Source organism: Mastigoproctus giganteus, chromosome 4, assembly GCF_048544385.1.
Source record: "Mastigoproctus giganteus isolate SK-2022 chromosome 4, ASM4854438v1, whole genome shotgun sequence".
Taxonomy (NCBI): Eukaryota; Metazoa; Arthropoda; class Arachnida; order Uropygi; family Thelyphonidae; genus Mastigoproctus; species Mastigoproctus giganteus.
In genome coordinates this window covers 11,769,666-11,797,050 of record NC_143578.1, presented here as the reverse complement: position 1 = coordinate 11,797,050, position 27,385 = coordinate 11,769,666, and the positions used below count along the sequence as shown (strand labels likewise).

At 38.1% G+C, this 27,385-nt stretch overlaps 1 protein-coding gene across 2 annotated transcripts in view; it reads left to right on the top strand.

Moving 5' to 3' along the window:
• The window catches only part of dor (vacuolar protein sorting-associated protein 18 dor), a 139,610-nt gene that overhangs the window by 7,574 nt on the left and 104,651 nt on the right, over positions 1 to 27,385 (top strand). Inside the window, exons 2-5 of one of the 2 annotated variants that reach the window (XM_090372563.1) lie at positions 10,498 to 10,582; positions 26,128 to 26,201; positions 26,710 to 26,816; positions 26,969 to 27,150. In XM_090372563.1, coding sequence (XP_090228689.1) covers positions 10,499 to 10,582; positions 26,128 to 26,201; positions 26,710 to 26,816; positions 26,969 to 27,150 — 447 coding nt within the window. In that variant the 5' untranslated portion in view covers position 10,498. Of the gene's footprint in view, positions 1 to 10,497; positions 10,583 to 26,127; positions 26,202 to 26,709; positions 26,817 to 26,968; positions 27,151 to 27,385 lie in introns of those variants that run through there. The other variant, XM_090372564.1, reaches the window with a different exon arrangement.

Genomic DNA, 27,385 nt, shown 5'->3' with positions numbered 1-27,385 from the left:
TAGTACTTTGTATCATTACAGTTTGGATTTCCTGACGTCAAACAGAACAATATTTTTCTGATTTTCTTGTTTTGTGAGCAGAATAACAATGTGCTTAATATGATATGCTTGTATGTATTTTAAGGTTTTATACTTTTCTATAATAAGTTAATTTTTGATACACTTACTTCAGTTTTCATTATTTTATTCAGTAGCATCTCTAGCTTCAAGTTGCAAGTATGAGATAAAATGCCTATAATTGTTCTTTTGTTATTATTTTATTCAAGTATTAGAATTTTTTTATGTTAATTGGCATAGATTTGTACATGGCTAATAGCATACACACACAGAAAAAAAAAAAAAAAAAACAAGAAAAATATAAATTACCTTTGGGATATTTATTGATTCACATCACACATAAATGTATACAGGCTATCCTATCACTCTGCTCTCAAAAGAATTTAATATGTAATAATTGTTGTATGTAATAAATGTTATTTTATTATTTATTATTATTATTAGCTATATGGTGCAAGGAAGCCTGAGACTTATGCTGCACCAGCCAAAAAAAAAAATTCCCGAGTTACCCTGAGAGAGAGAGAGAGAGAGAATATCACCAAAGAAAAGAAGAATGATGATATCCAGCTCAGGACCCTGGGTGTGCCAAGCCCATACTCACCAGATATGAGCCCCTGGGGTTAATCTATATTAGCATTTTTGTATATATAGTTCTAATGTATTCTTTCACTCTGGTGCTTTATATAGGTATCTTCCCATATATGTGGCCCCATACAGATGGGACACTTATAGGATAAGCTTACCACATAGTAGTCATTGAAAGCCACATGCTGATCAGCATTTGTGTGTTGGACTGGTATGCTGCTCCCTGATACAGGCTGTCACTGGATCCTAAACAGAAACATGAGTCATCAATAAAGATATGATTCCATTCTTGTCAATAAGCAGCTCACTTCTTGCGCCGACACCACAAATGACAATGACGGGAACTGATGCATGTTAAAGATATTGCACCCTTGGATTATTTGCTCACCATTTTGTTCTTTGATTTGATCTGGCTGTAAAAGAGATAATATCACTGTGGATCAACAATATTTTTCAGAAATATAATCTCTAGGATTTCCTCCCCACTCAGCATCACTTCTAGTAATAAATAAATAAATTTTCTGTTTATATTTCGGGACGACCACATGGTCAGAGAAGTTCACAAGGTACAGAGAATACAAGAAACAGTACCGTATTTAGCAGTCATGGGCTTCAACCCCAGTCACTCAAGGCACGTGTACTTCTGCACTTGACCACTCGGCTAGTAGTATCCTAACAGGTATCATGGCTGACAGCATCATACAGATCCAGTGCATCTGTAACCCAGCACAACTAGCTTCCTGCACTCCAACTAGTATGCCTCAGTGATGCATCCAGTCTAAATCATGGGAAGAGTTGACAGTATAGCAACTTTGATGCATATCTCTCATTTGGAAAGGTTTGAATTTAAGTCTATCAGCAACCAGAAGAATTTCTTAATGACATTTTAGAGTTAGTCCATCTCGAAAGATATAAGGTTCCCCCAGTGAAGTTTTTATTTCTTCAAACATGCAAACCAATCTAGAATACTTGTATTAGCACACACAAAATTTAGTATACAGCATCAGCCAAAAAAAAAAAAAAAAAACCTACACAGTTCACCTATCTGCACCCTCTAAGAATTTGTCTAGTTCTTCCTTGAATTTATTCAACCCATCCATCCACAACAACAGAAGGAAGCCTGTTCCAACAATCGACCACCCACTGACTGAAGGCAAACTTCCACACATCTGTCCTGCAACCATCCTTCCTCAACTTGTGCCTAGCCAGTGCCTAGTCTTCTCAACGGAGACTAGGCACCGGCGAGGTGATCTGATAGAGGTGTATAAGGCCTTGAATGGTTTGAGCATGCTCAATGCTGATGGGATTCTGCCTCTTGCTCAGAATAATCAGCTGAGAGGGCATAAATTCAATTTGAGGAAAGACAGATGTAGGATAGACGTGCAGAAATTTGCCTTTAGCCAGCGGGTGGTTGGCTAAAGGTCTATAATTACTTGTGTCAGCCTTTGATCCTCCTTTGAAACTAAAATGGTCTTGGGCAGGACACATAGCTCGAAGACATGATGACAGATGGACTAAGAAAATAACAGAATGGTACCCAAGAGGAGCTAGAAGAAAACCTGGAAGACAAAGGCGGAGATGGATAGATGAAATTCATGAGTTTTTGAGTAGTAAATGGATGGCCAGTGCTCAAAACAGAAAGAACTGGAAAGTTGCTGGAGAGGCCTTCATCCTGCAGTGGATTGAAAATGGCTGATGATGATGATGATGTGAATTGGGGTCACATTTGCACATCTCCAGTCTATGGGTACCTCCCCTGAGTCCAAGGAAGCTCTCATAATTATGGCTAAGGGTTTGCTTACTTCCTTTGCTGCCTCCTTTAATATAACTGGATAGATCCCATCCAGCCCAGGTGCCTTTCTTGTGTTTATCTTCAACAATTTCTCCTCCACTTTACTCCCAGTTATTTCAAGATTCTGTAGCTTACTGCTAGAGTTGAATACACCTCTGGCATTCCCCTTGCTGAATAACTCCTCATGTGTGAATGTCGATGCAAAATATTCATTTAGTTTGTTAGCTACCTGAGTAAGATCATCAACAGTTGACCCATCAATATCAAGTGGACCAATACAATTCATCCCCTTCCTTCTAGAGTTTACATATGTAAAGAACTCTTTGCTGTTTTTCTTTGCATCCCTTGCCAAGGATTTCTCATAATCTGCCTTCGCCTGCCTAACCTCCTTTGTAACTTGGTTGCATATCAACTTGTATCTATCATAGGCTTCTGTGTCATGTGTTAATTTGTATGTATCCCATGCATTTTTCTTCTCTGCCATATGCCTCATTAGTTCATCTGACATCCATTTAGGCCTAAACCTTGAACAATATTTCTTAGTTGGTATGTAAAGCCTAGTAGCTTCCAAGATAAGTTCTTTGAATGCTTCCCATTTTGAATTTGCTGTTGGTAACATCATCAGTTGGTCCCACTGTTATATAGAATTTAAATACTGTCTCAGTCCATCGTAGTCTCCTTTACGAAAGCAATAACCCTTCCCTTTACCCCTAATGGTCGTTACCTCTTTGAGTAAATCCCACTTCAGCACACTGTGATCACTGCCACCTAGTGGTTCATTTATCTGCAGATTTTTAATGCATGAAGAATCACTGCTGATAATCAAATCAAGAGTATTACTCCCTCTAGTTGCCTCCCGAACATGCTGATATAGAAAACAATCATTCAATAAATCCACAAAAGCCCTGCTAGTATGTGAGTGACCAGCCCCCAAATTCCAGTCAATATCTGGGAAGTTAAAATCTCCCATTATAAGACTCTCTGATTTACTGGCCCACTCTATTTCCCTGTACAGTTTCTTATTATACTCATCAGAGTCATTAGGCCTATAGCACACTCCTACTCTCAATTTTGATCTCCCAATGCTTATGTCACACCAAAGTGACTCAACGCTGCACTGTCCAGCGATGTCAACTGGCTTCACTTCCTTGGATTTTATGTGTTTCTTAACTAATAGCATAACTCCCCCCTTCCTATCCTGTCTATCCTTTCTGTAGACATTGTACTCCCCAAATTCCAGTTCTGCATCCCTTATATCTGTGTGACCACGTCTCTGATATCCCAACAATATCTGCTTTTGATGTTTTGAGCAATACCTCAAATTCATCAAATTTATTTACTAAACTCCTAGCATTGGTGTACACGCAAGTATACCTGCACCTGTTTCTATTCTTAGCTACCCTAACACAACCATGATAGGTGGAACAGGACCAGGGTATGTCTGCCAGGGGCAAAGGTTGATGACGTTGTAGAGCAGATATCATCTTTTAAGGGCACAAAAGGTGATATAGTTGTACACATTGGCACTAATGATATTAAGAGTAGGAGACCAGCGGAATTACTTAACAAGTACAGGTCACTGTTGAAAAAAAGCCGTGAAGTAGGGTTGAATTTGAAAGTGTCTGCAATTCTGCCCAGACACGATAGGAGGGAGTATATGATGAGAGCCTTGTCGATCAATTCGGCCCTGGAAAGATTGTGCAAGGCTGAAGGGGTAGAATTTTTTTCAGCCTGGACTGTACTTGTTAACAGGAGAGATTGCTTCTACAGGGATGGGATACACTTAAATAGAAAGGGTGCAAGAATATTTGCTGATGCTATCGAGGCAGTGTTAGGTGGGTCGGAAAACTGCTAGCTTGGGGGGAGACAAAGACTAATGGATTAACAGTAGCCACGGGCAGAGGTGAAAGAGATTCTTGCACTGCTTCTATTGGAATGAGCAGAAGCCTGAAAAACAAGATGCAGGATATTTCAGAGACTGCTGGAAGTCATTGCGGTACAAGTAAACACATGGGTTGTGTTAGGGTAGCTAAGAATAGAAACAGGTGCATGTATACTTGCGTGTACACTAATGCTAGGAGTTTAGTAAATAAATTTGATGAATTTGAGGTATTACTCAAAACATCAAAGGCAGATATTGTTGGGATATCAGAGACGTGGTGTCACACAGATATAAGGAATGCAGAACTGGAATTTGGGGAGTACAACGTCTACAGAAAGGATAGACAGGATAGGAAGGGAGGAGGGGTTATGCTATTAGTTAAAAAACACATAAAATCCAAGGAAGTGAAGCCAGTTGACATCGCTGGACAGTGCAGTGTTGAGTCAGTTTGGTGTGACATAAGCATAGGTAAATCAAAATTGAGAGTAGGAGTGTGCTATAGGCCTAATGACTCTGATGAGTATAATAAGATACTGTACAGGGAAATAGAGTGGGCCAGTAAATCAGAGAGTCTTATAATGGGGGATTTTAATTTCCCAGATATTGACTGGAATTTGTGGGTTGGTCACTCACACACTAGCAAGGCTTTTGTGGATTTATTGGATGATTGTTTTCTACACCAGCATGTTCGGGAGGCAACTAGAGGGAGTAATACTCTTGATCTGATTATCAGTAGTGATTCTTCATGCATTAGGAATCTGCAGATAAATGAACCACTGGGTGGCAGTGATCACAGTGTGCTGAAGTGGGATTTACTCAAGGAGGTAACTACCATCAGAGGTAAAGGGAAGAGTTTTTGCTTTCGTAAAGGAGACTATGCTGGTCTGAGACAGTATTTAAATTCTATACAGTGGGACCAACTGATGATGTTACCAACAGCAAATTCAAAATGGGAAGCATTCAAGGAACTAATCTTGGAAGCTACCAGGCTTTACATACCAACCAAGAAATATTGTTCAAGGTTCAGGCCTAAATGGTTGTCAGATGAACTAATGAGACATATGGCAGAGAAGAAAAATGCATGGGATACATACAAATTAATGGGTGACGTGGAAGCCTATGATAGATATAAGTTGGTCTGTAACCAAGTCACAAAGGAGATTAGGCAGGCAAAGGCAGATTAATAGAAATCCTTGGCAAAGGATGCAAAGAAAAACAGAAAAGAGTTCTTTACCTATTTAAACTCAAGAAGGAAAGGGATGAATCAGATTGGTCCACTGGATGTTGATGGTTCAACAGTTGAGGATCCAGCTCAGGTGGCTAACAATCTAAACGAGTATTTTGCATCTACATTCACACATGAGGAGTTATTCAGGAAGGGGAATGTCGTAGGTGAAGTAAACATTGGCAGTGAGCTAGATGATTTTCTAATAACTGAGAGGAAAGTGGAGGAGAAATTGTTGAGGATAAACATAAAAAAGGCACCCGGGGTGGATGGGATCTATCCAGTTATATTAAAGGAGGCAGCAAAGGAAGTAAGCAAACCCCTAGCCATAATTATGAGAGCTTCTTTGGACTCAGGGGAGGTATCCATGGACTGGAGATGTGCAAATGTAACCCCAATTCACAAAGGAGGATCAAAGGCTGACACAAGTAATTATAGACCTGTTAGTTTAACTTCGGTTCCAGGAAAATTAATGGAGGCACTGGTTAAAGAAGCACTGCAGGATCATCTGGACAAGAATTCCATTATAGCTCAGACACAGCATGGGTTTGTTAAGGGCAGGTCTTGTCTGACCAATTTGATTGGATACTATGATGTAGTCACAAAAGAACTGGATGCAGGGAATAACTTTGATATTATATATTTGGATCTTAGAAAGGCTTTTGATACTGTTGCGCATGGAAGACTGCTGCACAAATTGGAGAAGTGTGGCATTCGAGGCAAATTGCTGCTATGGATAAAGGGATGGTTGAGTGGCAGAAGACAGAGAGTGGTAATCAATGGACACTGCTCAACGTGGACTAATGTTATTAGTGGAGTTCCTCAGGGTTCAGTGTTGGGTCCATTGTTGTTTTCTGTATTTATAAATGATATTGATGATGGTGTATCAGGCTTAATGTCCAAGTTTGCAGACGATACAAAGGTTGGCAGGGTTGTTAAGGACACTACTGATACTATGCTGCTGCAACAGGATCTGGAAAGGTTGAGCAGATGGGCTGAGAGGTGGCAAATGAAGTTTAACATTGACAAATGTAAAGTACTACATATGGGAAACAGTAACCCCAGATCAACGTATCAACTCTGTGGTACTACGCTGACAGTGGTAGAGAATGAAAAGGACCTGGGGGTAATTGTGCAGGCAGATATGAAGTTCTCTGAGCAGTGCAGACGAGCTGCAAGAGTAGCTCATGGTGTCTTGTCAATGATATACAGGAATTTTTCTAGCAGGGACAGGGATGTGATTATTCCCTTGTATAAGGCATTGGTCAGGCCACACCTTGAGTACTGTATACAGGTCTGGAGGCCTCATTTCAAGAAGGATGTAGAGCTGCTGGAACGAGTACAGAGAAGGGCAACAAGATTAGTGAATGGAACAAAGGGTTGCTCTTACGAAGAAAGGCTTAAGTTTTGCAAATTACAGAGCCTGGAGACTAGGCATCGCCGAGGTGATCTGATAGAGGTGTACAAGGCTTTGAATGGCTTGAGCATGCTCAATGCCGATGGAATTCTTCCTCTTGCTCAGAATAATCACCTGAGAGGGCATAAATTCAAATTGAGGAAGGACGGATGTCGGATAGATGTGCGGAAATTCGCCTTTAGCCAGCGGGCAGTTGGTTTGTGGAATAGACTTCCATCGCTTGTTGTTGAAGTTGATAGCCTAAACAAATTTAAGGCTCAGCTGGACAGGTATTTCGAATGAATTGAGGGGTGAAATGGGAGTAGTGGTTGTTTTTTTTTTTTTTTTTTTTTTTTTTTTCTTTTTTTTTTTGGCTGATGCTGAATAAGCTTGCTTTCTTGCATCATATGCCTCTACTAATGCTAATGCTAACCCATGTGTTTACTTGTACCGCAATGACTCCCAGCAGTCTCTGAAATATCATGCATCTTGTTTTTCAGGCTTCTGCTCATTCCAATAGAAGCAGTGCAAGAATCTCTTTCACCTCTGCCAGTGGCTACTGTCAATCTATTGGTCTTTGTCTCTCCCCAAGCTAGCAGTTTTCCAACCCACCTAACACTGCCTCGATAGCATCAGCAAATGCTATCGAGGCAGCATCAGCATTATACAAAAGGATAATCACCTCCTTGTTCCTGCTAGCAAAGTTTCTGTATATCACTCACAAAACCTGTGAGCTGTTCTGGCAACATGTCTGTACTGCTCAGAGAATTTCATGTCTGTACTGCTCAGAGAATTTCATGTCTGACTGCACAATTACCCCCAGGTCTTTTTCATTCTCCACTACCCTGAGCGTATTATCACACAGTTACTCTGGGGTTACTGCTACCCATGTGCAGCACTTGCATTTGTCAATGTTAAACTTGAACTGCCATTTCTTAGCCCGTTAACCCAATTTTCTTAGAACTTATTGCAGTAGCTCACCCTGATGACTGTCGTTAACCACTCTGCCAACCTTTGTATCACTGCAAACTTAGACATTAAGCCTGCCTGATATACCTTTGTTAGCATCATTGATAAATATTGAAAACAACAATGGGTCCAACACTGATCCCTGGGGAACATTAGTCCTTGAAGAACAGTGCCCATTGATAACTACTCTCTGTCTTCTTCCACTTAACCATCCCTTTATCCATGGTAGTAAATTACCCTTAATGCCATATTGCTCCAGTTTGTACAGCAGTTTTTTATGTGGGACAGTATCAAAAGTCTTCCTGAAATCCAATTATATGATATCAAAATTATTTTTTGCATCCATTTCCTTGGTCACTGCATCACAGTAACCTATCAGATTGGTTAGACAAGATTTCCCCTTAACAGATCCATGCTGTGATTTCAGTATAATTGCATGCATGTCCAAATAGTTCTGCATTACTTTTTGAACTAGTGATTCCATTATTTTCCCTGGAACAGATGTTAAGCTAACAGGTCTGTAATTACTCACATTGTCTTTTGATCCCCCTGTATGAATTGGGGATGGGTCTTTTTCATATTCCACTACTCTGAATGTAGTACCACACAGTTGGTACTCTGGGGTTACTGCTACTCATATGCAGTCCTTTGCATTTGTCAACTTTAAACTTCAGTTGCCACTTCTTAGCCCATCTGCCTTACTTTTATAGATTTTATTGCAGTAACATACTGTCATTATTCTCATTAACCACCGTGCCATTCGTTTTATCATTTGCAAACTTGAACATTAAGCCTGATATACCTTCTTTTTTTTTTTTTTACCTTCATTAATATCATTTATAAATATAGAAAACAACAGTGGGTCCAAGGCCGAACACCAAGGGACTCCAAGTGATATCAGAATTTTTTTTTTCATCCGGTTCTTTGTGACTGCATCATAGTGTCCATTCAAATTGGTCAGACAAAATTTCCCCTTAACAAATCCATGTTGTGTCTGGTATAATTTCCGTCTTGTCTAGATGATCATGGATTATTTCTTTAACCAATGACTCCATTATTTTTCCTGGAACAGAATTTAAACTAACAGATCTGTAATTACTCATGTCACCCTCTGATCCCTCTTTGTGAACTGGGGATATATTCACACATCTTTAGTGTTCAAGGACTTCCCCTGAATCTAAGGATGCTCTCATAATTGTGCTAAGACTTTGCTTACTTCCTCTGCTGCCTCTCTTAATATAATTAGATAGATCCCATCCACCCCTGGTGTCTCTTTTATGTATAGCTTCAATAATTTCTCTTCCACTTTTCTTTTAGCTAACATATAGTTATTTAGCTCCCCATTAGCTTTTGATAAACTTCAGCCATCATCTCATCTTAAAGCATTCCTGAAGTGTGAATGTAGATGCAAAATACCTATTCAGTATGTCAACAACCAGAGCAGGCTCATCAACAGTTATCCCATCGAAATCAGGTCTCCCAATGTGGTTCAGCCCCTTTGTTCTACTGTTAATAGGCATACAAGTCTTTGCTACTTTTCTTTCCAGCCTTTGCCAACAATATCTTGTAATCTGCCTTCTCTTGCCTAACCTCCTTTGTGACTTGATTACAGACTAGTTTATATCTACCACAGGCTTCTGGGGCCACCTGATAATTTATGTGCATCCCATTCATTTTTCTTCTTTGCCACAAGTCTCATTGGTTCATCTGATATTTGTTTAGGCCTATGCCTTGAAGAGTATTTCTTAGTTGGTATGTAAAGCCTAGTAGCTTCAATGATTAATTCCTTGAAGCTTCTCATTTATAATTTGCTGATAGTAACATCATCAAATGGTCTCAATGTATAGAATTTTAAAACTGTCTGTGACCCTGTAACCACATTTATGAAAGCGAAAACCCATCCCTTTACCCTTGATGGTAGTTACATCTTTAAGTAAATCCCAAGGGGATAACTAGGTCACATGTGTCACTAAATAGAAAAAGAGAAACACATCACTGCGTGTAATTAATAATTAATTTTTAAATGTAGAGATCTAAACTATGGTTTAATCATGTGTTTTGATCTTTTTTTTTTTGTACTAAGTAAACTGAGAAAGTTGAATAACTGTTATGCTATTCACTCATATACTGCCTGCATCCTTATTGTTACAATTTTACCTGTGCAGCCTTAATGCTGGTGACCTAGATAATATACCCTAGGGGCTCACATCTGGTGAGTATGGGCTTGGCACACCCAGGGTCCTGAGCATCCAGGGTTCTTGATGATTCCCTTCTGCTCTCTCTCTCTCTCTCTCTCTCTGTTTGTCAAGGTAATTCAGAAAATTTTTTTTTTTGGCTGGTGCAGCATAAGCCTCAGGCTTCCTTGCACCATATGGCTAATAATAATAATAATAAATATCCATGTTTGGGTGAGATTTTCTGAGGATTGTGGTCTGATGTTAGATGCAGGGGGATTATTCTTTGTAAAAACATGGTTGCAACAAGAAAGCTACCTGCTTAAAATATATACAGATTATTGTGTCTCATGAATAATTTGTTTGAATTATTTTTTTAAAAATTACAGTTTCTTTTATTTTCTTTATTATTTTTAGGATGGCAAATTTGTTTGAACAGTATGAACAAGCTGCAGCTTCAGCAGCTGGTTATCAGAGTGGAAGATCCACTGTACCCGAACTGGTAAGCATAATTCCTTCTAATTTAAAAAAAAGAAGAAAAAACCTATAAAATTAGTTTTGAAACAGAGATAAAATATTATAAATAATAATAAAATTAAAAATATTAAAATATTTTTCTATTATTTATGGAATGCTCAGAATTATGAAAACACAAAATATAGTAAGATGAAGTTTAACCCTGATAAAATAAGGTTTTTCATAAGGGAAAAAGAAATTCCCCTTAAGGGACACTGGATGGAAAGTGGTTATTTTATACATTTGCATTCAGTGCAAATTAGTTAATTTAGCAATGTCAACATACAAATTTATATTTTGTAATTTTATTTTCATATGTATTACAGTAAAGAAGTGGTTTCCAAACTTTTTCAATCACCATCCCTGTTCTATAAACTCATTCCTGATTTCCCCCTATTCTACCCTAACCTATAAAAAGCATTATTCAGGCTAACAGTTTGCATTACCCACTAAGGAAGGTAAAAAAAAAAGGCATCACCTGTCCATACTTAGACAATGTTGTTGATAAGTTCTTGTGGTAACATCGTCCATTCCTCTGTCAGCACCATCTTCAGCTGGTGAACATTTTAGCACATATTGTTATCTGTGCTCTCTGGTTCGATCAGAAATGCACAGGTAGGGTGGCTTTGTTGATGCCCTTGGGAGCTAAATGGTTTTGTAATAACTGAGAGGAAAGTGAAAGAAAAATTGTTGAAGTTAAATGTAGGAAGGCATCTGGGGTGGATGGGATCTATCCAATTATATTAAGGGAGGCAGTGAAGGAAGAAAGCACAATAAAAGTCAAAACAGTAACAATTAATTGCACCTTTATTCAAAATCCAATTAAAATGTTTTAGTTTAAATTAATTCAACAAAACTGATGAACTTATTCAGTGATACTAGCTTTTCAAAGTATGATAGTCATTTACCAAGAGTCTTAGATACCACATTTATGCCATAAAATATTTATATGTAACTACTTACTAAACATGCACAAACTTTCACCCACCAAAAATGTACATAACTAATTTATGAGAAAATCAACAGCTATTACCAGTAATTGGTTTGATGAACAACTTGTGGCAACTCCAAATCGTAAATGCAAACAAAGTGACTAAAGGAAATAGCTTTGAAAGCGATAAAAGCAGGAAGACTTTAAATACAAAGCGAGGAAGGTGTTTCACTTTAGCCAGATAAATTTTAAATAAGCGATCAATGGGCTCTGAGGGCCCTCCTCCACACCCTTGCCATCCCCTTACTTCTTAGTGCCCCCTAGGTAACCCCACCATCCACTTTGGGAACCACTGCATTAAAGGGCTAAACATATTTAAGCTCATGCTCTCTTTCGTTTGGCCTTTCATAGGTTGTGTTAGTAGTAGTGACAAATGATTCAAGAAAGCAAGCTTATATAATATAGCATAAGCCAAAAAAAAACAAAAAACTACACACTTCACCCATCCATACCCTCCAAGAATTTGTCTATTTCTTCCTTGAATTTATTAAAACCATCCACTTCCACAACAACAGATGGAAGCCTGTCCCAACAGTCAACCACCTTACAGTTCTTGAAGACAAAATCATGACATCCTTTGATGTCATCTCCCTATTTACCTCCATACCAGTCCAACAGGCCATTGTATGTGCCAGACAGCTTTTAGAGAATGACCCCAGTCTATCAGATAGAACATCTCTATCTACAGAAGATATCTGTGCTGCCCTTAACCTGTGTTTATCGTGCAGTGTCGTCACATTTGGCAACTCTCTCTACAAACAAATACACGATTTGGCTATGGGTGCCCCTGTCTGCTCCGTCGTCGCCAACTTTCAATGGAGGAGTTAGAGGAATGCATATTCCTGAATCCACCGGTACCAATCACCATGTGACGCAGGTATGTAGATGATATTTTCACCATCATGCCCCGAGGTTCGGATGCACCGCTATTAGAATACCTCAAGTCTCTATCCTCCTTCATTTAATTCACTTTAGAATTGGAAGTGAACAAGACCCTTTCTTTCCTGGATGTTTTAGTGAGACGGGTGGGCCCTCATCTAGAAACCTCGAAATACCGGAAACTAACATGCTGTAGTAATTCATGAACTACAGGTCAGCACATACCCCTTGTCACCTGAACAGCATTACACACGCTCTACTCTCTCGAGCTATGGAGTCATATTGGAGTCATTCCAGCTCAGAAGAAGCCAGGCACACTGAGGTTTCTAGGGTAAAAGCTGACCTCACCAACTGTGGCTACTCAGCCCGTGTGATGGACAAGTGCACCCTACATGCACAAGAACTTTGCAACTCGCCTGAGGCTCTCACAGACCCTCACAACAGCGAAATGGTATCTACTGCTTATATCCCATATTACCTCAGACCAGATTTCTAGGATCTTATGCGAGTACCAGTGATCACGGAGTTCTACAGTGGACAGTGAAGAGAGAGAGGTAGCAGTAGTTAAAGGCAAAGGAATGGGTTATAACTTCAGGAAAGGAAATTACAATGGCTTAAGGTGCTACATGGCCTCTATTAACTGGGCAGATATCTCACAGAGAGTGAATGCAATTGAACTAATCACAGACCTAAAGAAAGACATTGTGCTTCTTGAAAAGGTCCAGAGACAGGTAACTCGCTTGTTGTTTGTGTGTTTGTTATTTGGTTTTTAGGAGCATTAGCAACTAAGGCCATATTGCTCCGGGGATATGCGATGGTCATTCCCTGACCTTTCCACATCCTCCATATTTAGTGGTCACGGGCTTGAACCCTGGTCTAATCAAGAAGCGTGTGCTATGCACTGCTGCTCCTGCCTACACAGGCGCTTAGGTAACTCGCCTGGTCAGATTGGCAAAAGGGCATCCATATGAGGAAAGACTTCGAATATGTGGGTTGTAGAGCTTGAAAACTAGACACCTTAGAGGAGACTTGATTGAGGTGTTTAAGGTTCTGAGAGGCATAAGCTAAATGAATCAGGATGAAATTTTCGTGGTTATAAATGATTCTAGAACAAGGGGCCATAATTTCAAGTTACGTGGGGGGAGATGTTTAGACTGGATTGCAGGATTTTATTTTAGCCAGTGAGTTATAAATTACTGGAATAAGTTGCCTACATGGGTGGTAGAGGCTGACAGTTTGGGGAAATTCAAAGGTCAGCTGGATAATTACCTATGGGAGGAGGGAAATGCTTAGGTTGTCCATTTCCTTTTTTCTTATTTATTAATTATTATTATTTTTTTATTTTCTTATTATTATTATTTTATTCTTATTATTATTATTTTATTCTTATCATTTGATTTTATTTATTTTTTTATTATTATTACTATTTTATTTATTTATTTATTTATTTTTTGGCTGGTGCAACATAAGCCATAGGCTTCCTTGCACCATGTGGCCATTACTAATACTAATAGCACGTGAAGTGCTTAAAACTTCCTGGTAGAAGTTTGCAATCTCTGTTCTCGAGAGTAAAAACACCCATCGCCCCTCTCTTACGTAACAGTATTGTATACTGGATCACTTGCCACAATTGTGGCAGCTGCTATGTAGGGGAATGCTCCAAACGACTCCAGGACCACCTTGTGGAATAAGGGCATCAGTGAATATTGGCTGCCTCTTGGAAGTTCACTGTGAAAATTCAGTCTTTTGGGGACCTAAAGGCCCAGGTGCTCCTCAGTGAAGTTTTGCCTCTGCTTCCCTTATCTTTTTTTCATTTGCATTATTTTTATTTCATACGGTACCTGTGTTGACCTGTAGGAATGACTTTGCATATTGTTCTGTTTTGTTACATGCTACAGTATTCAATTATGATGGAATTCAATGTTGGTCACTTACTGTAGTGGTTATATACACTCTCTTTTTCTTTCTCTTAAATTCTTTTATGTCTGTTCTTTTTAATTTAAGTTATTAATTTAATCTCAACTTTTATTTTTTTTTTATATTTTTTTCTCATGTTCAGGTACTTGTACATAAGAAAAAAACCTTGCAAGCAAAACTTGTTGCAGTTACAGTAACACTTTCACGTGGTAAAACATTGTTTAATTTCCATTTAATCAAATTTAGTTAGATTTTTAAATTAATTTATAATTTATTTAATGCATTCATCAGTGCAGTTTATCAGAGGCCCATTATAAAGCAGTATTCCTCTGCACAGTTACAGTTTTATATTGAATTTCCGTGGTTAATGTCAGTTACTTCTGCTAGTATCTAATAAAATTAAGTGCTTTTTTTCTGCAAGTTTAAGGCTCTGTGTTGATAACACTCTGTGTGATTCTGTCCTAAAGTGATTTAATGATCACTTTAGGACCTCTCTAAAGTGTTAATGAAAATTATTTCAAAAATTATGTGCATTTTACTTAATAAAAATTGCATTGAATACTAAATTAGGAATGGAAATTTATCCTAATATGAACAAGGAGTTTATCCTAATATGAATAAATAGTAACAAACTGTGTAGCATACAGAATTGAGTTCAATTTTGAGATTGGCTGCATGAGCTCCCTTTCAATGCTGTGTTAAAGTTAACACTGTTTTGTAATGTTTTACTATATTGAGGTAAACTCCTCTTATTATTTTACGAATAGTAATGTTTTACATACAAAACACTGTTTTGATGTTTTTACCTTGTGATATATTATCAAAACTATTTTTGAATATACGTTTTACAATTTGCTCTATCCCTCAGGTAGAAATATGGATTACAACAACAAAAGTATTTTTATTTTCAATATTCAACCTACATAGAGTGTAATCTCTCTTTAATTTCATAAAGGATTACAGTTATTATTCTCAGACATTTCCTCTACCTCATTGTGTCAAATTCATCTGCTGTCTCTACCGTTCTCCCAACTCCACTAATCACTTGTTCTCCCAACTCCACTAATCACTTGGAGCTCTTTGACTTCCTCTCTTTGCAACTTGATTTTCTCCAGTCCAACTTTCCTAACAGTGCGGTAATCTTCCTTGGTGATTTTAATGTTCACAACTCCAGCTGGTTTCCATTTTCTAGTCACACCCAGCTGGTCGAGATACTGAGGCTTTTGCAATTTTTAATGACCTTGCACAGATTGTACATTTACCTACAAGAATACTGGACAATCCTAACCATACAGCCAACACGCCTGATCTTTTTCTCACAAACAACCCAAAGTACACGGTCAAAGTGAGTTGTCCTTTAGGTACCTCAGATCACAACTTGATGATTGTCTCTTCTCCAATGGAGCCTTTATCTCATGGCTGTTCCCAACCTCATATTGTTTGGCATTACAAGAATGCAAAATGGGATGACTTGCGAGATTTCTTTTCTTCTTTTCCTTGGTCGGACTACTGTTTCAAAACTTATGATGTCAACGTTTGCTCTGATCGTGTCAGCGAACTTATTCTTGTAGGAATGGAATCCTTTATTCCACACTACACTTTAAAATCTCGTCCTTTATCTAAACCTTGGTTTTCCAATAAATATGATAAGGCTGTTCAAGAGAAGAATGTTTAATATCATATTTGGCTTGTTTCCAATTCTTTAGTTTCATTTTCTGCCTACACCAAAGCTCGCAACAATTGTAAAGCAGACATTAATCAGTCCAAACTAGATTTTGAACAGGCTAAGAGTAGAAAACTTGCTTCTTGCCCTAATGGTAGCCAAGCATTCTGGTTTCTTGCCAAAGCTATTGGCCACAACATATGCCCATCTCTGCTTCCACCTCTGTCAAAACCAGATGGTTCTGTTGTCAACTCAGCCAAGGATAAAGCTGACCTGCTAGCATCCCATTTTTCTTCCAACTCTTGTATTAATGATCTTGATAAAACAACTCCATTCAATGCCTCCTGTGGTCTTCCATCAAAAGGATGTCAGAAGGATTTTGACGAATCTCGATGCTAAGAAAGCTCCAGGTCCTGATGGTATTTCTCCACTTGTTCTCAAAACCTGTGCTCCTGAACTTACTCCTGTTCTTTGCTGCCTTTTTTCACTTTCTTATTCCAAAGGTGTTTTTCCTTCTGCTTGGAAATTTGCTCATATCCAGCCAGTTCCTAAAAAGGGTGACAAGTCCTTCCATCCAATTATCGTCCCATTGCAATTACTTCTACTCTTTCTCAAGTAATGGAGAAATCAATTAACCGCCAACTCTTAAACTACCTAGAAACCTTCCGTCTGATCAACAATTGCCAGTATGGATTCCGTCAGTGTTGATCCACTGGTGATATTCTGGCTTATATTACCCATTTATGGACAAATTCAATGGAAAAGTTTTGTGAAACACAAGCAGTTGCTCTTGACATCTCAAAGGCTTTCGATTGTGTTTGGCATAAAGGTCTTCTAAACAAGCTTTCATCTTAAGGTTTGCCAACTGTTTTTTGTAATTGGTTATCCAGTTTTCTCTCTGATCGCTCACTGAGGGTGATGGTAGATGACTCTTTGTCTTCTAAATTCTCCACTAATGCCAGTGTCCCCCAAGGTTCAGTTCTTTCCCCCACTCTTTTCCTCTTGTATATTAATGACCTTCTTCCATTGACTGGAAATCCTATCCATAGTTTTGCCTATGATACCACATTGCATTCCACTTTCCATTTTGAAAAACCTTGCCCTGCTCAGTTAGCTTCAACTTCTCGAATATCCACTACTAATTCCTTAAATGCCGATCTCCAGGTAATTCTCCAGTGGGGCAAAGACAACTTAGTTGATTTCAATCCTTCTAAAACTGAGTCTTGCCTTATATTTCGCAAAAAGGATTCTTCTGCTCCTATACTTATCTTTGGTGACACTCCAATTTCTAAGCAAAATGATATACAGGAAACCCCCGCTATTCGCGGGGGTTACGTTCCAGAGAAATGCCGCAAATACTGAAAACGCGAATACTGAGTTATGGCTCCAATAGTAATAAAGGGGTTCCGTTCCAAAGTATGAAATATATAAGAAAAACTAGTCTGAAAATTTGTCTATGTATGTATTGTATGTACCTTCATAATATGACTATGTACATAGACAGTACATAGTAAATGCAAGCATATGGCATCGAAATAAAAATAAGAAACAATTTAATATTAAATGTAATATTCATTAGAAATTTCAAACAAATCTTTCAAACCAGCGCCTTTACTAGCTAAAAAACGTATCCTGCCAGTGCTATCACCAGTTTTGCTAAAGTGTTGATAAAGGAGTTTTGCGTTTTCACAAATGATGAGTAAACTTCGCGGAATTTTATTTTGAGTTCGGTCTTCTATCCACAGATTTAAAGCTTTTTCCATTTTTTTCTAATTTAACATCACGAGTTACAGAGCAAATTTTTGAAGCAATTAGCGCGTTTTCACGGACACTACGGCGGATTTTTTCTTCCGATTTTTTGATTGATCGTACCGTTGACTCGTTGATTTTATAATGTTTTGCCACTGAGGAGATACTTTTACCATTAGAAATTTTGTCTAATAACTCAATTTTATTCACTAATGTCATCACCTTCTTTGATCTTTTTATATTTCCCTTGTTATTCGTAGCCATATTTTTGTACAGGTTAGAAAGAACTTGTCCACAATAAAGTCACTTTCTTCTGTTAACACACTCGAAAAAGTCTGTTTTACACTGCAAAACGGTAGATTTATCACTTTTGTAAGCATATCAATTTATAAATTTATTCAATTTATAAGCATATAAATTAAAAGCAAACGATGAAACCTTCCATGACAAGTGCATAACCCATACTGAACAAGGATTAGTGAGAAACATCCACGCTCGCAATTTTGTCACCCCTCTCCTCTCACCCACTGAGCACTGTTTTGACTGGGAAAGATAATTTTAGCCACGCCAATGTTTTTTTATGGCGAAAAATGTTCACGGCGCTTTAAATTCACATTTTTTTAGGTTTCATTTTATATTAAATCAGCGACTGCGAATACAGATACCGCGAACAGCGGGGGTTTACTGTATTTCTTTTGGGGATTACCCTGACTTCTAATCTCTCTTGGCACAAGCACATTACAAATATTGCTTCCACTGCATCTAAAAAACTTGGTTTTCTCTTTCGCTCTCAGCATTACTTTTCTTTCAAACAGCTGTCCACTCTGTACAAATCACAAATCTGCCCTACCATGGAATATTGTTCCCACATCTGGGGTAGTGCCCCCAAAACCTCTCTCAGGCTTCTAGATTCCATTCAGAAGAGGGTAGTTAGGTTAATTAATGACTCCTCTCTAACAGAGTCTCTCCACTCTCTGTCTCATAGAAGTACTGTGTCTTCTGCATGCCTTTTCTACAGATACTTCCACGGGCACTGTTCTTCTGAATTGGCTTCTATAATTCCCGCTCCCTCTTTCAAAACAGTTCGAACATGTGCCACCACCAGCCAACATCCATTTACTGTCCAACTTCAAAGTCACAGAATCAACTTTTCATCTTCCTCGTTTATTCATTCAACTGCCATTTTCTGTAACAACTTTCCTTAACATATATTTCCTGAAAATTACAGTCTACAGAAGTTCAATTCTAATGTCAACAAATATCTTCTCTCATCTTCTCAACCTCCAACCCAAGCACAGTACTAAGTACTATAGGTTCTAATACCTCTCATGTTTGGGGTTTTCATAAAAAAAAAAAAAAAAAAAAAACATTTCATAGTACTTTCTGTACTACTTCTTCAGCAAATACCTGAAATGCTATCCTTATTACACCATCAACCTCACATACCAATATCAAGGTCTTGGTATCCAAGGCCGATTGTGTAATGAGCATTCGCTGAAGAGGGGATATCATGAAGCATTAGCATTAGTAGAGGCATTTGATGCAAGAAAGCAAGCTTATGCAGCATCAGCCAAAAAAAAAAAAAAAAAAACCCACTTCCACTTCACCCCTCTGTTTGTTCAAAATACCTGTCCAGCTGAGCCTTAAACTTATTTAGGCTATCAACCTCCACTACAAGGGATGGAAGTCTGTTCCACCAACCAACCACCCGCTGGCTAAAGGCAAATTTCCGCACGTCTATCTTACATCTGTCTTTCCTCAATTTGAATATATGCCCTCTCAGGTGATTATTCTGAGCTAGAGGAAGAATCCCATCAGCATTGAGCATGCTCAAACCATTCAAGGCTTTATACACCTCTATCAGATCACCTTGCTGGTGCCTAGTCTCCAGACACTGTAATTTGCAAAACTTAAGCCTTTCTTCGTAAGAGCACCCCTTTGTTCCATTCACTAATCTTGTTGCCCTTCTCTGTACTCGTTCCAGCAGCTCTACATCCTTCTTGAAATGAGGCCTCCAGACCTGTATACAGAACTCTAGGTGTGGCCTGACCATTGCCTTATACAAGGGAATAATCACCTCCTTATCCCTGCTGGAAAAATTCCTGTATATCATTGACAATACTCCATGAGCTACTCTTGCAGCCCATCTGCACTGCTCAGAGAACTTCATATCTGCCTGCACAACCACCCCCAAGTCCCTTTCATTCTCTACCACTGTCAGTGTAGTACCACAGAGTTGATACGTTGCTTTGGGGTTGCTGTTTCCCATGTGTAGTACTTTACATTTGTCAATGTTAAACTTCATTTGCCACCTCTCAGCCCATCTGCTCAACCTTTCCAGATCCTGTTGCAGCAGCATAGTGTCAGTAGTGTCCTTGACAACCCTGCCAACCTTTGTACGTCTGCAAACTTAGACATTAAGCTTGATATACCATCATCAATATCATTTATAAATACAGAAAACAATAATGGACCCAACACTGAGCCCTGAGGGACTCCACTAATAACATTAGTCCACGATGAGCAGTGTCCATTGATTACCACTCTCTGTCTTCTCCCCCTCAACCACCCCTTTATCCATAGCAGCAATTTGCCTCCAATGTCACACTGCTCCAATTTGTGTAGCAGTCTTCCATGTGCAACAGTATCAAAAGCCTTTCTAAGATCCACGTATATAATATCAAAGCTATTCCCTGCATCCAGTTCTTTTGTGACTGCATCATAGTATCCAATCAAATTGGTCAGGCAAGACTTCCCCTTAACAAAACCATGCTGTGTCCGAGCTATAACTGAAGTCTTGTCTAAATGATCCTGCAGTGCTTCTTTAACCAGTGCCTCCATTAATTTTCCTGGAACAGAAGTTAAGCTCACAGGTCTATAATTACTTGTGTCAGCCTTTGATCCTCCTTTGTGAATTGGGGTCACATTTGCACATTTCCAGTCTATGGGTACCTCCCCTGAGTCCAAGGAAGCTCTCATAATTATGGCTAAGGGTTTGCTTACTTCCTTTGCTGCCTCCTTTAATATAACTGGATAGATCCCATCCACCCCGGGTGCCTTTCTTGTGTTTATCTTCCACAGTTTCTCCTCCACTTTACTCCCAGTTATTTCAAGATTCTGTAGCTTACTGCTAGAGTTGAATACACCTCTGGCATTCCCCTCGCTGAATAACTCCTCATGTGTGAATGTCGATGCAAAATATTCATTTAGTTTGTTAGCTACCTGAGCAGGATCATCAACAGTTGACCCATCAATATCAAGTGGACCAATCTGATTCATCCCCTTCCTTCTAGAGTTTACATAAGTAAAGAACTCTTTGCTGTTTTTCTTTGCATCCCTTGCCAAGGATTTCTCGTAATCTGCCTTCTCCTGCCTAACCTCCTTTGTAACTTGGTTGCATATCAACTTGTATCTATCATAGGCTTCTGTGTCATGTGTTAATTTGTAAGTATCCCATGCATTTTTCTTCTCTGCCATATGCCTCATTAGTTCATCTTACATCCATTTTGGCCTAAACCTTGAACAATATTTCTTAGTTGGTATGTAAAGCCTAGTAGCTTCCAAGATAAGTTCTTTGAATGCTTCCCATTTTGAATTTGCTGTTGGTAACATCATCAGTTGGTCCCACTGTATAGAATTTAAATACTGTCTCAGTCCATCGTAGTCGCCTTTACGGAAGCAATAACCCTTCCCTTTACTACCCCTAATGGTAGTTACCTCTTTGAATAAATCCCACTTCAGCACACTGTGATCACTGCCACCTAGTGGTTCATTTATCTGCAGATTCTTAATGCATGAAGAATCACTGCTGATAATCAAATCAAGAGTATTACTCCCTCTAGTTGCCTCCCGAACATGCTGATGTAGAAAACAATCATCCAATAAATCCACAAAAGCCCTGCTAGTGTGTGAGTGACCAGCCCCCAAATTCCAGTCAATATCTGGGAAATTAAAATCTCCCATTATAAGACTCTCTGATTTACTGGCCCACTCTATTTCCCTGTACAGTTTCTTATTATACTCATCAGAGTCATTAGGCCTATAGCACACTCCTACTCTCAATTTTGATCTCCCAATGCTTATGTCACACCAAACTGACTCAACACTGCACTGTCCAGCGATGTCGACTGGCTTCACTTCCTTGGTTTTTATGTGTTTCTTAACTAATAGCATAACCCCTCCCCCCTTCCTATCCTGTCTATCCTTTCTGTAGACGTTGTACTCCCCAAATTCCAGTTCTGCATCCCTTATATCTGTGTGACACCACATCTCTAATATCCCAACAATATCTGCCTTTGATGTTTTGAGCAATACCTCAAATTCATCAAATTTATTTACTAAACTCCTAGCATTGGTGTACACGCAAGTATACCTGCATCTGTTTCTATTCTTAGCTACCCTAACACAATCCATGTGTTTACTTGTACCGCAATGGCTCCCAGCAGTCTCTGAAATATCCTGCATCTTGTTTTTCAGGCTTCTGCTCATTCTAATAGAAGCAATGCAAGAATCTCTTTCACCTCTGCCAGTGGCTACTGTCAATTTATTGATCTTTGTCTCCCCCCAAGCTAGCAGTTTTCCGATCCACCTAACACTGCCTCGATAGCATCAGCAAATATTCTTGCACCCTTTCTATTTAAGTGTATCCCATCCCTGTAGAAGCAATCTCTCCTGTTAACAAGTACAGTCCAGGCTGAAAAAAATTCTACCCCTTGAGCCTTGCACAATCTTTCCAGGGCCGAATTGATCGAAGGAATAATCTAGGAATAATCTGTAATCCTTTAAGAAATTAAAGGCAGATTACACTCTACATGGGTTGAAGTCCTTGTTTTCTAATTAATTTCCATTCCTTGATTTACCTGTGCATCATGCCACTAAATGAACGTTAGAGATCCATAATCCCCTACAACATTGATGATGGTATATCAAGCTTAATGTCCAAGTTTGCAGACGATACAAAGGTTGGCAGGGTTGTCAAGGACACTACTGACACTATGCTGCTGCAACAGGATCTGGAAAGGTTGAGCAGATGGGCTGAGAGGTGGCAAATGAAGTTTAACATTGACAAATGTAAAGTACTACACATGGGAAACAGCAACCCCAGAGCAACGTATCAACTCTGTGGTACTACACTGACAGTGGTAGAGAATGAAAGGGACTTGGGGGTGGTTGTGCAGGCAGATATGAAGTTCTCTGAGCAGTGCAGACGGGCTGCAAGAGTAGCTCATGGAGTATTGTCAATGATATACAGGAATTTTTCCAGCAGGGATAAGGAGGTGATTATTCCCTTGTATAAGGCAATGGTCAGGCCACACCTAGAGTTCTGTATACAGGTCTGGAGGCCTCATTTCAAGAAGGATGTAGAGCTGCTGGAACGAGTACAGAGAAGGGCAACAAGATTAGTGAATGGAACAAAGGGGTGCTCTTACGAAGAAAGGCTTAAGTTTTGCAAATTACAGTGTCTGGAGACTAGACACCAGCAAGGTGATCTGATAGAGGTGTATAAAGCCTTGAATGGTTTGAGCATGCTCAATGCTGATGGGATTCTTCCTCTAGCTCAGAATAATCACCTGAGAGGGCATAAATTCAAATTGAGGAAAGACAGATGTAGGATAGACGTGCGGAAATTTGCCTTTAGCCAGAGGGTGGTTGGTTGGTGGAACAGACTTCCATCTCTTGTAGTGGAGGTTGATAGCCTAAATAAGTTTAAGGCTCAGCTGGACAGGTATTTTGAACGAACAGAGGGGTGAAGTGGAAGTGGTTTTTTTTTTTTTTTTTTTTTTTTTGGCTGATGCTGCATAAGCTTGCTTTCTTGCATCAAATGCCTCTACTAATGCTAATGCTAATGCTAACACTAATGCACTTTTACCAACAATATTCCAAGGATTTAATTTTTGCCAAAAACAAATTTTCTGATTGGCTATCCAGCCAGGCATTCATCACAATAGAATCATTTACAAATTTCCTACCCAAAAGGTATTTCTTTAGATTCGGGAATAGATAAAAGTCACTGCAGACCAAATCTGGTGAATAAGGCAGATGAGGATAGATGAGTATGTGCCTTACAAAGGTAGTACTATTTCAGTCAGTTACTCAACTTCAACAAAAAAAGTACAATTACGAGTGACCTCTAATTTTGTGTATGTTCATCAGAGACATGAAGAGACACAATACATGTTTAAAAAGAACTTAACTAATTATTCAATATTGAATATCACAGAAGCCAATAGTCAATATCAGAGAAGCCAACTCGTACACATCTAAAAAGAGTTGCTCATAACCTTCCAAAACATCTGGCTGCTGTTGATACAGAGGATAAATATGAAGTTCGTTGTGTGGAGGAAGCTGCTATCACAGTGAATTCTCTTGCAGAACCAAAGATAAGTTACTGTTACCCTTACATCCCCTATCATGAGAGAACCTAATGTCCCAGATGGAACTGCAGCTGCAGTTACTGTAAGTTAGCTGCAGCTGACCAATATTAGGATAGAGCAGTTTGATCACCCCCCTTGCATGTTCGTTCATGATATTGGCCTTGAGTTTTGCAACTACAAAGATAAATCACATATCATTTGGAAAGTCTCGACCAGGAATTTAGTTTATGATATTAACCAGAATTTAATGAATTAATTTTTAAATATGAACTTAAGTCATTGCTTAATTTGTGCAAATGACTAACTGACATTGCAAATCGGGATATAATATAAGTACAATAATAACAGTAGAACCAAACCAATCGTTTAACAGATAAAAGAATATAATTTATTTTTGTTGTTTCATTTATGTGATCAAATCCAAATATAGGCCTTTTTTTTTTTATTTTTTAATTATCCCTTAATTCTTTTGACAGAAATATTGAACAATATAATATAAATGAGAGATGTAAATTAAAAAAAAAAAAAAAAAAGTCACTAGAAAGAGAATATACTGTTGAAATAAATTAATCAATGTTAAACTGTAACTTTACTTTTGACTTCTATAAAACCAACTTCCATGGCATTCTGCAATCCACTTGGATTGCAGATATCACCGACAAGTTGATCACAGAATTTGGTATACCTCTGGATAAAGTAAAAATGGCTGCTTTGCTTATGTGCTGTAGAAGTGTACTAAATATATCATGATATTACTAACTCTTAACATTTATAAAACTCATTCTGAAATATCTGGATATGCCTGACTTTTTCAAAAATATTTATTACCAAATTATATCATCACAAGGCAGACTCAGACCTCCACCAGGGAACGTCTACACCAAAAATATTACTATCAAGTGGTTTTATAAAGTAATGCATTCTATTGAAAGATGTTACTAACAATAAAACTAAAATAAAATTCAAATATTGCACATAAAGGTATCGCTAATGCTTAATTTTAAACAACTGTTTATTTTCTTTTATTGATTAACAATAATTACTCATATCTTTAATTTGGTGATAAAAAATAAAATATAAAAACCCACAATTGTGTTGTTGTTTGGTTTTTAGGAGCATTAGCAACTAAGGCCATATTGCTCCGTGGATATGCAGTGGTCATTCCCTGACCTTTCCGCATCCTCCGTATTTGGTGGCTCACGGGCTCGAACAACCCACAATGATTAATGGGAAGGGAGAAGCTACACCCCATTTAATTGCTGAAGTATGACTTTATTGAAATATTGATAATGTGTTTTAGTTGAATGCTAATCAAAGTGTGGTCTGTGGACCAGTGCCGGTCCACAAACTGTTTGTTACCGCCCACGACAATTCGTCCATTACTGGTATGCAACAATTTGTATTTTACAAAAATATCAGTCCACGATGGATTGGAAATAAAAGAAACTGGTCCTTCGCCACAGATAGTTTGAGAAGCACTGCTCTAGAGCAGTACTACTCAAAGTGTGTTCCGCAGACCGGCATCGGTCTACAAACTGTTTGTTACCAGTCCGCAACAAATTGGAAATTGGTCACAGATGATACCAGCCCCTGATGATTCATCTGTTACTGGTCTTCGAGATTTGCATTTTACAAAAGTACTGGTCCACGACAGATTGGAAATAAAAGAAACTGGTTCTTCACCGCAGATAGTTTGAGAAGCTCTGAGTTGGTACTGTAGTTATCTTTTTAAAATAATCCATGTGCAGGATAGTACTTTAAATCTTACCTGGCATACCCAAAGTTAGGTAAACTTGTTTTTAAGATTGCTGTGCATCCAGTTGAAATGTGAGTCATGGTTTGTAAAATAATGCACTGTATAGCTTGTTAGTGTTGGAATAAATTTCCCTTCATAGCATGGCACACATCAAGTTTATTAATATATTTTATTTTGTTTTATTATTTTTTTTTTTTCATAGACAACTGCAGGGTTCATCAATGCCACATTGGAAGATGACGTTCCTATATTTAATAAGTCAAGAATGAATATTACGTAAGCTTTATAATTTATAAAATTATTTCCATTTAAATCAATTAATTATTTTCGATATCAGTGGAGCCAATTTAAAATGATATTCTTAAGATTATACTACCTAAGATGTTGAAATTGTTCTGTCTCAATCAGTGTCCATAAACTTATCTTTACTAATTCAAAATGTCTTCCTAAGAAGTTTATTTTGGTTGCCATATAACCAGTATTTTACCCACATAATGTTTTTACCAGTCTGCATATTGATCATTGTATACCGACATTGTTGGTATGGCAGTGATCAATGATCTACTAAGAAATTTTCCTAGTTAAGAAGTTCAAGTGGTTTATTCCCTTTCAAAGACATATTAAATGGGGTTTCACTACATTTATTTATTGATTTCCACTTTATTTTGAGATCTTAAGAAGGAAAGCTGCTTTGAAAAAGCAGTTTTCTTCTTAGCAGAATGAAAAAAAAAATTATTTTTTTTCAAGAAGAGTTTCGAAATGTTCATTTTAACTTTCATTTCAGTTTGACTGATTCTATAACCCATTTAGTTGCAAGTAACAATCACCTCGCCATTGCCATGAGATCAAAAATAGTTCGGATAGATCTTCAACGTCCAGAAGTACTAGATGGTATGTATCAGTTTACCCAATAACTTTGATTAATAAATGTGAAACACCTGTCTTCCCTTTTAACTTTTGTTTAATCAGTTAATGGTACCGAATTTAACTGTAGATAGTTTAATACGTTAAAACTGTTTTAATTGAATTTCTTTTTCTTTTAGAAATTGAACTTTTTCGGGCTGTTGGAGACAAAAACTATTATGCTAAAGTATATCAAATGTTTCTGGATTTGAGTGGCAAGCATCTACTCATCAGTATTGTCAGTGCTGATACACAAGGTCCTCTAGACAATTTGTATCTTTTCAGAGGTTTAAAAAAAGCATACCACATGAGTAAAATGAAAGTATGACTTTGCTTACTACTTTTTATTTTCACTTAGAATAAAAACGAAATAATTATATAAAATTGATAATACATAAATTCTCAAGACATTAGTTTAAGAAGCCTAGAAAAAGTTTTAGAACATTAATAATAGTAGGACTTGCATTCTTTTGCCAAATTTTATCTTTTATTTTACCATTTCAGATATACAAAAGTCTACCAAAAGAAGTGTAGAGATGCATGATTATATTTTCCAA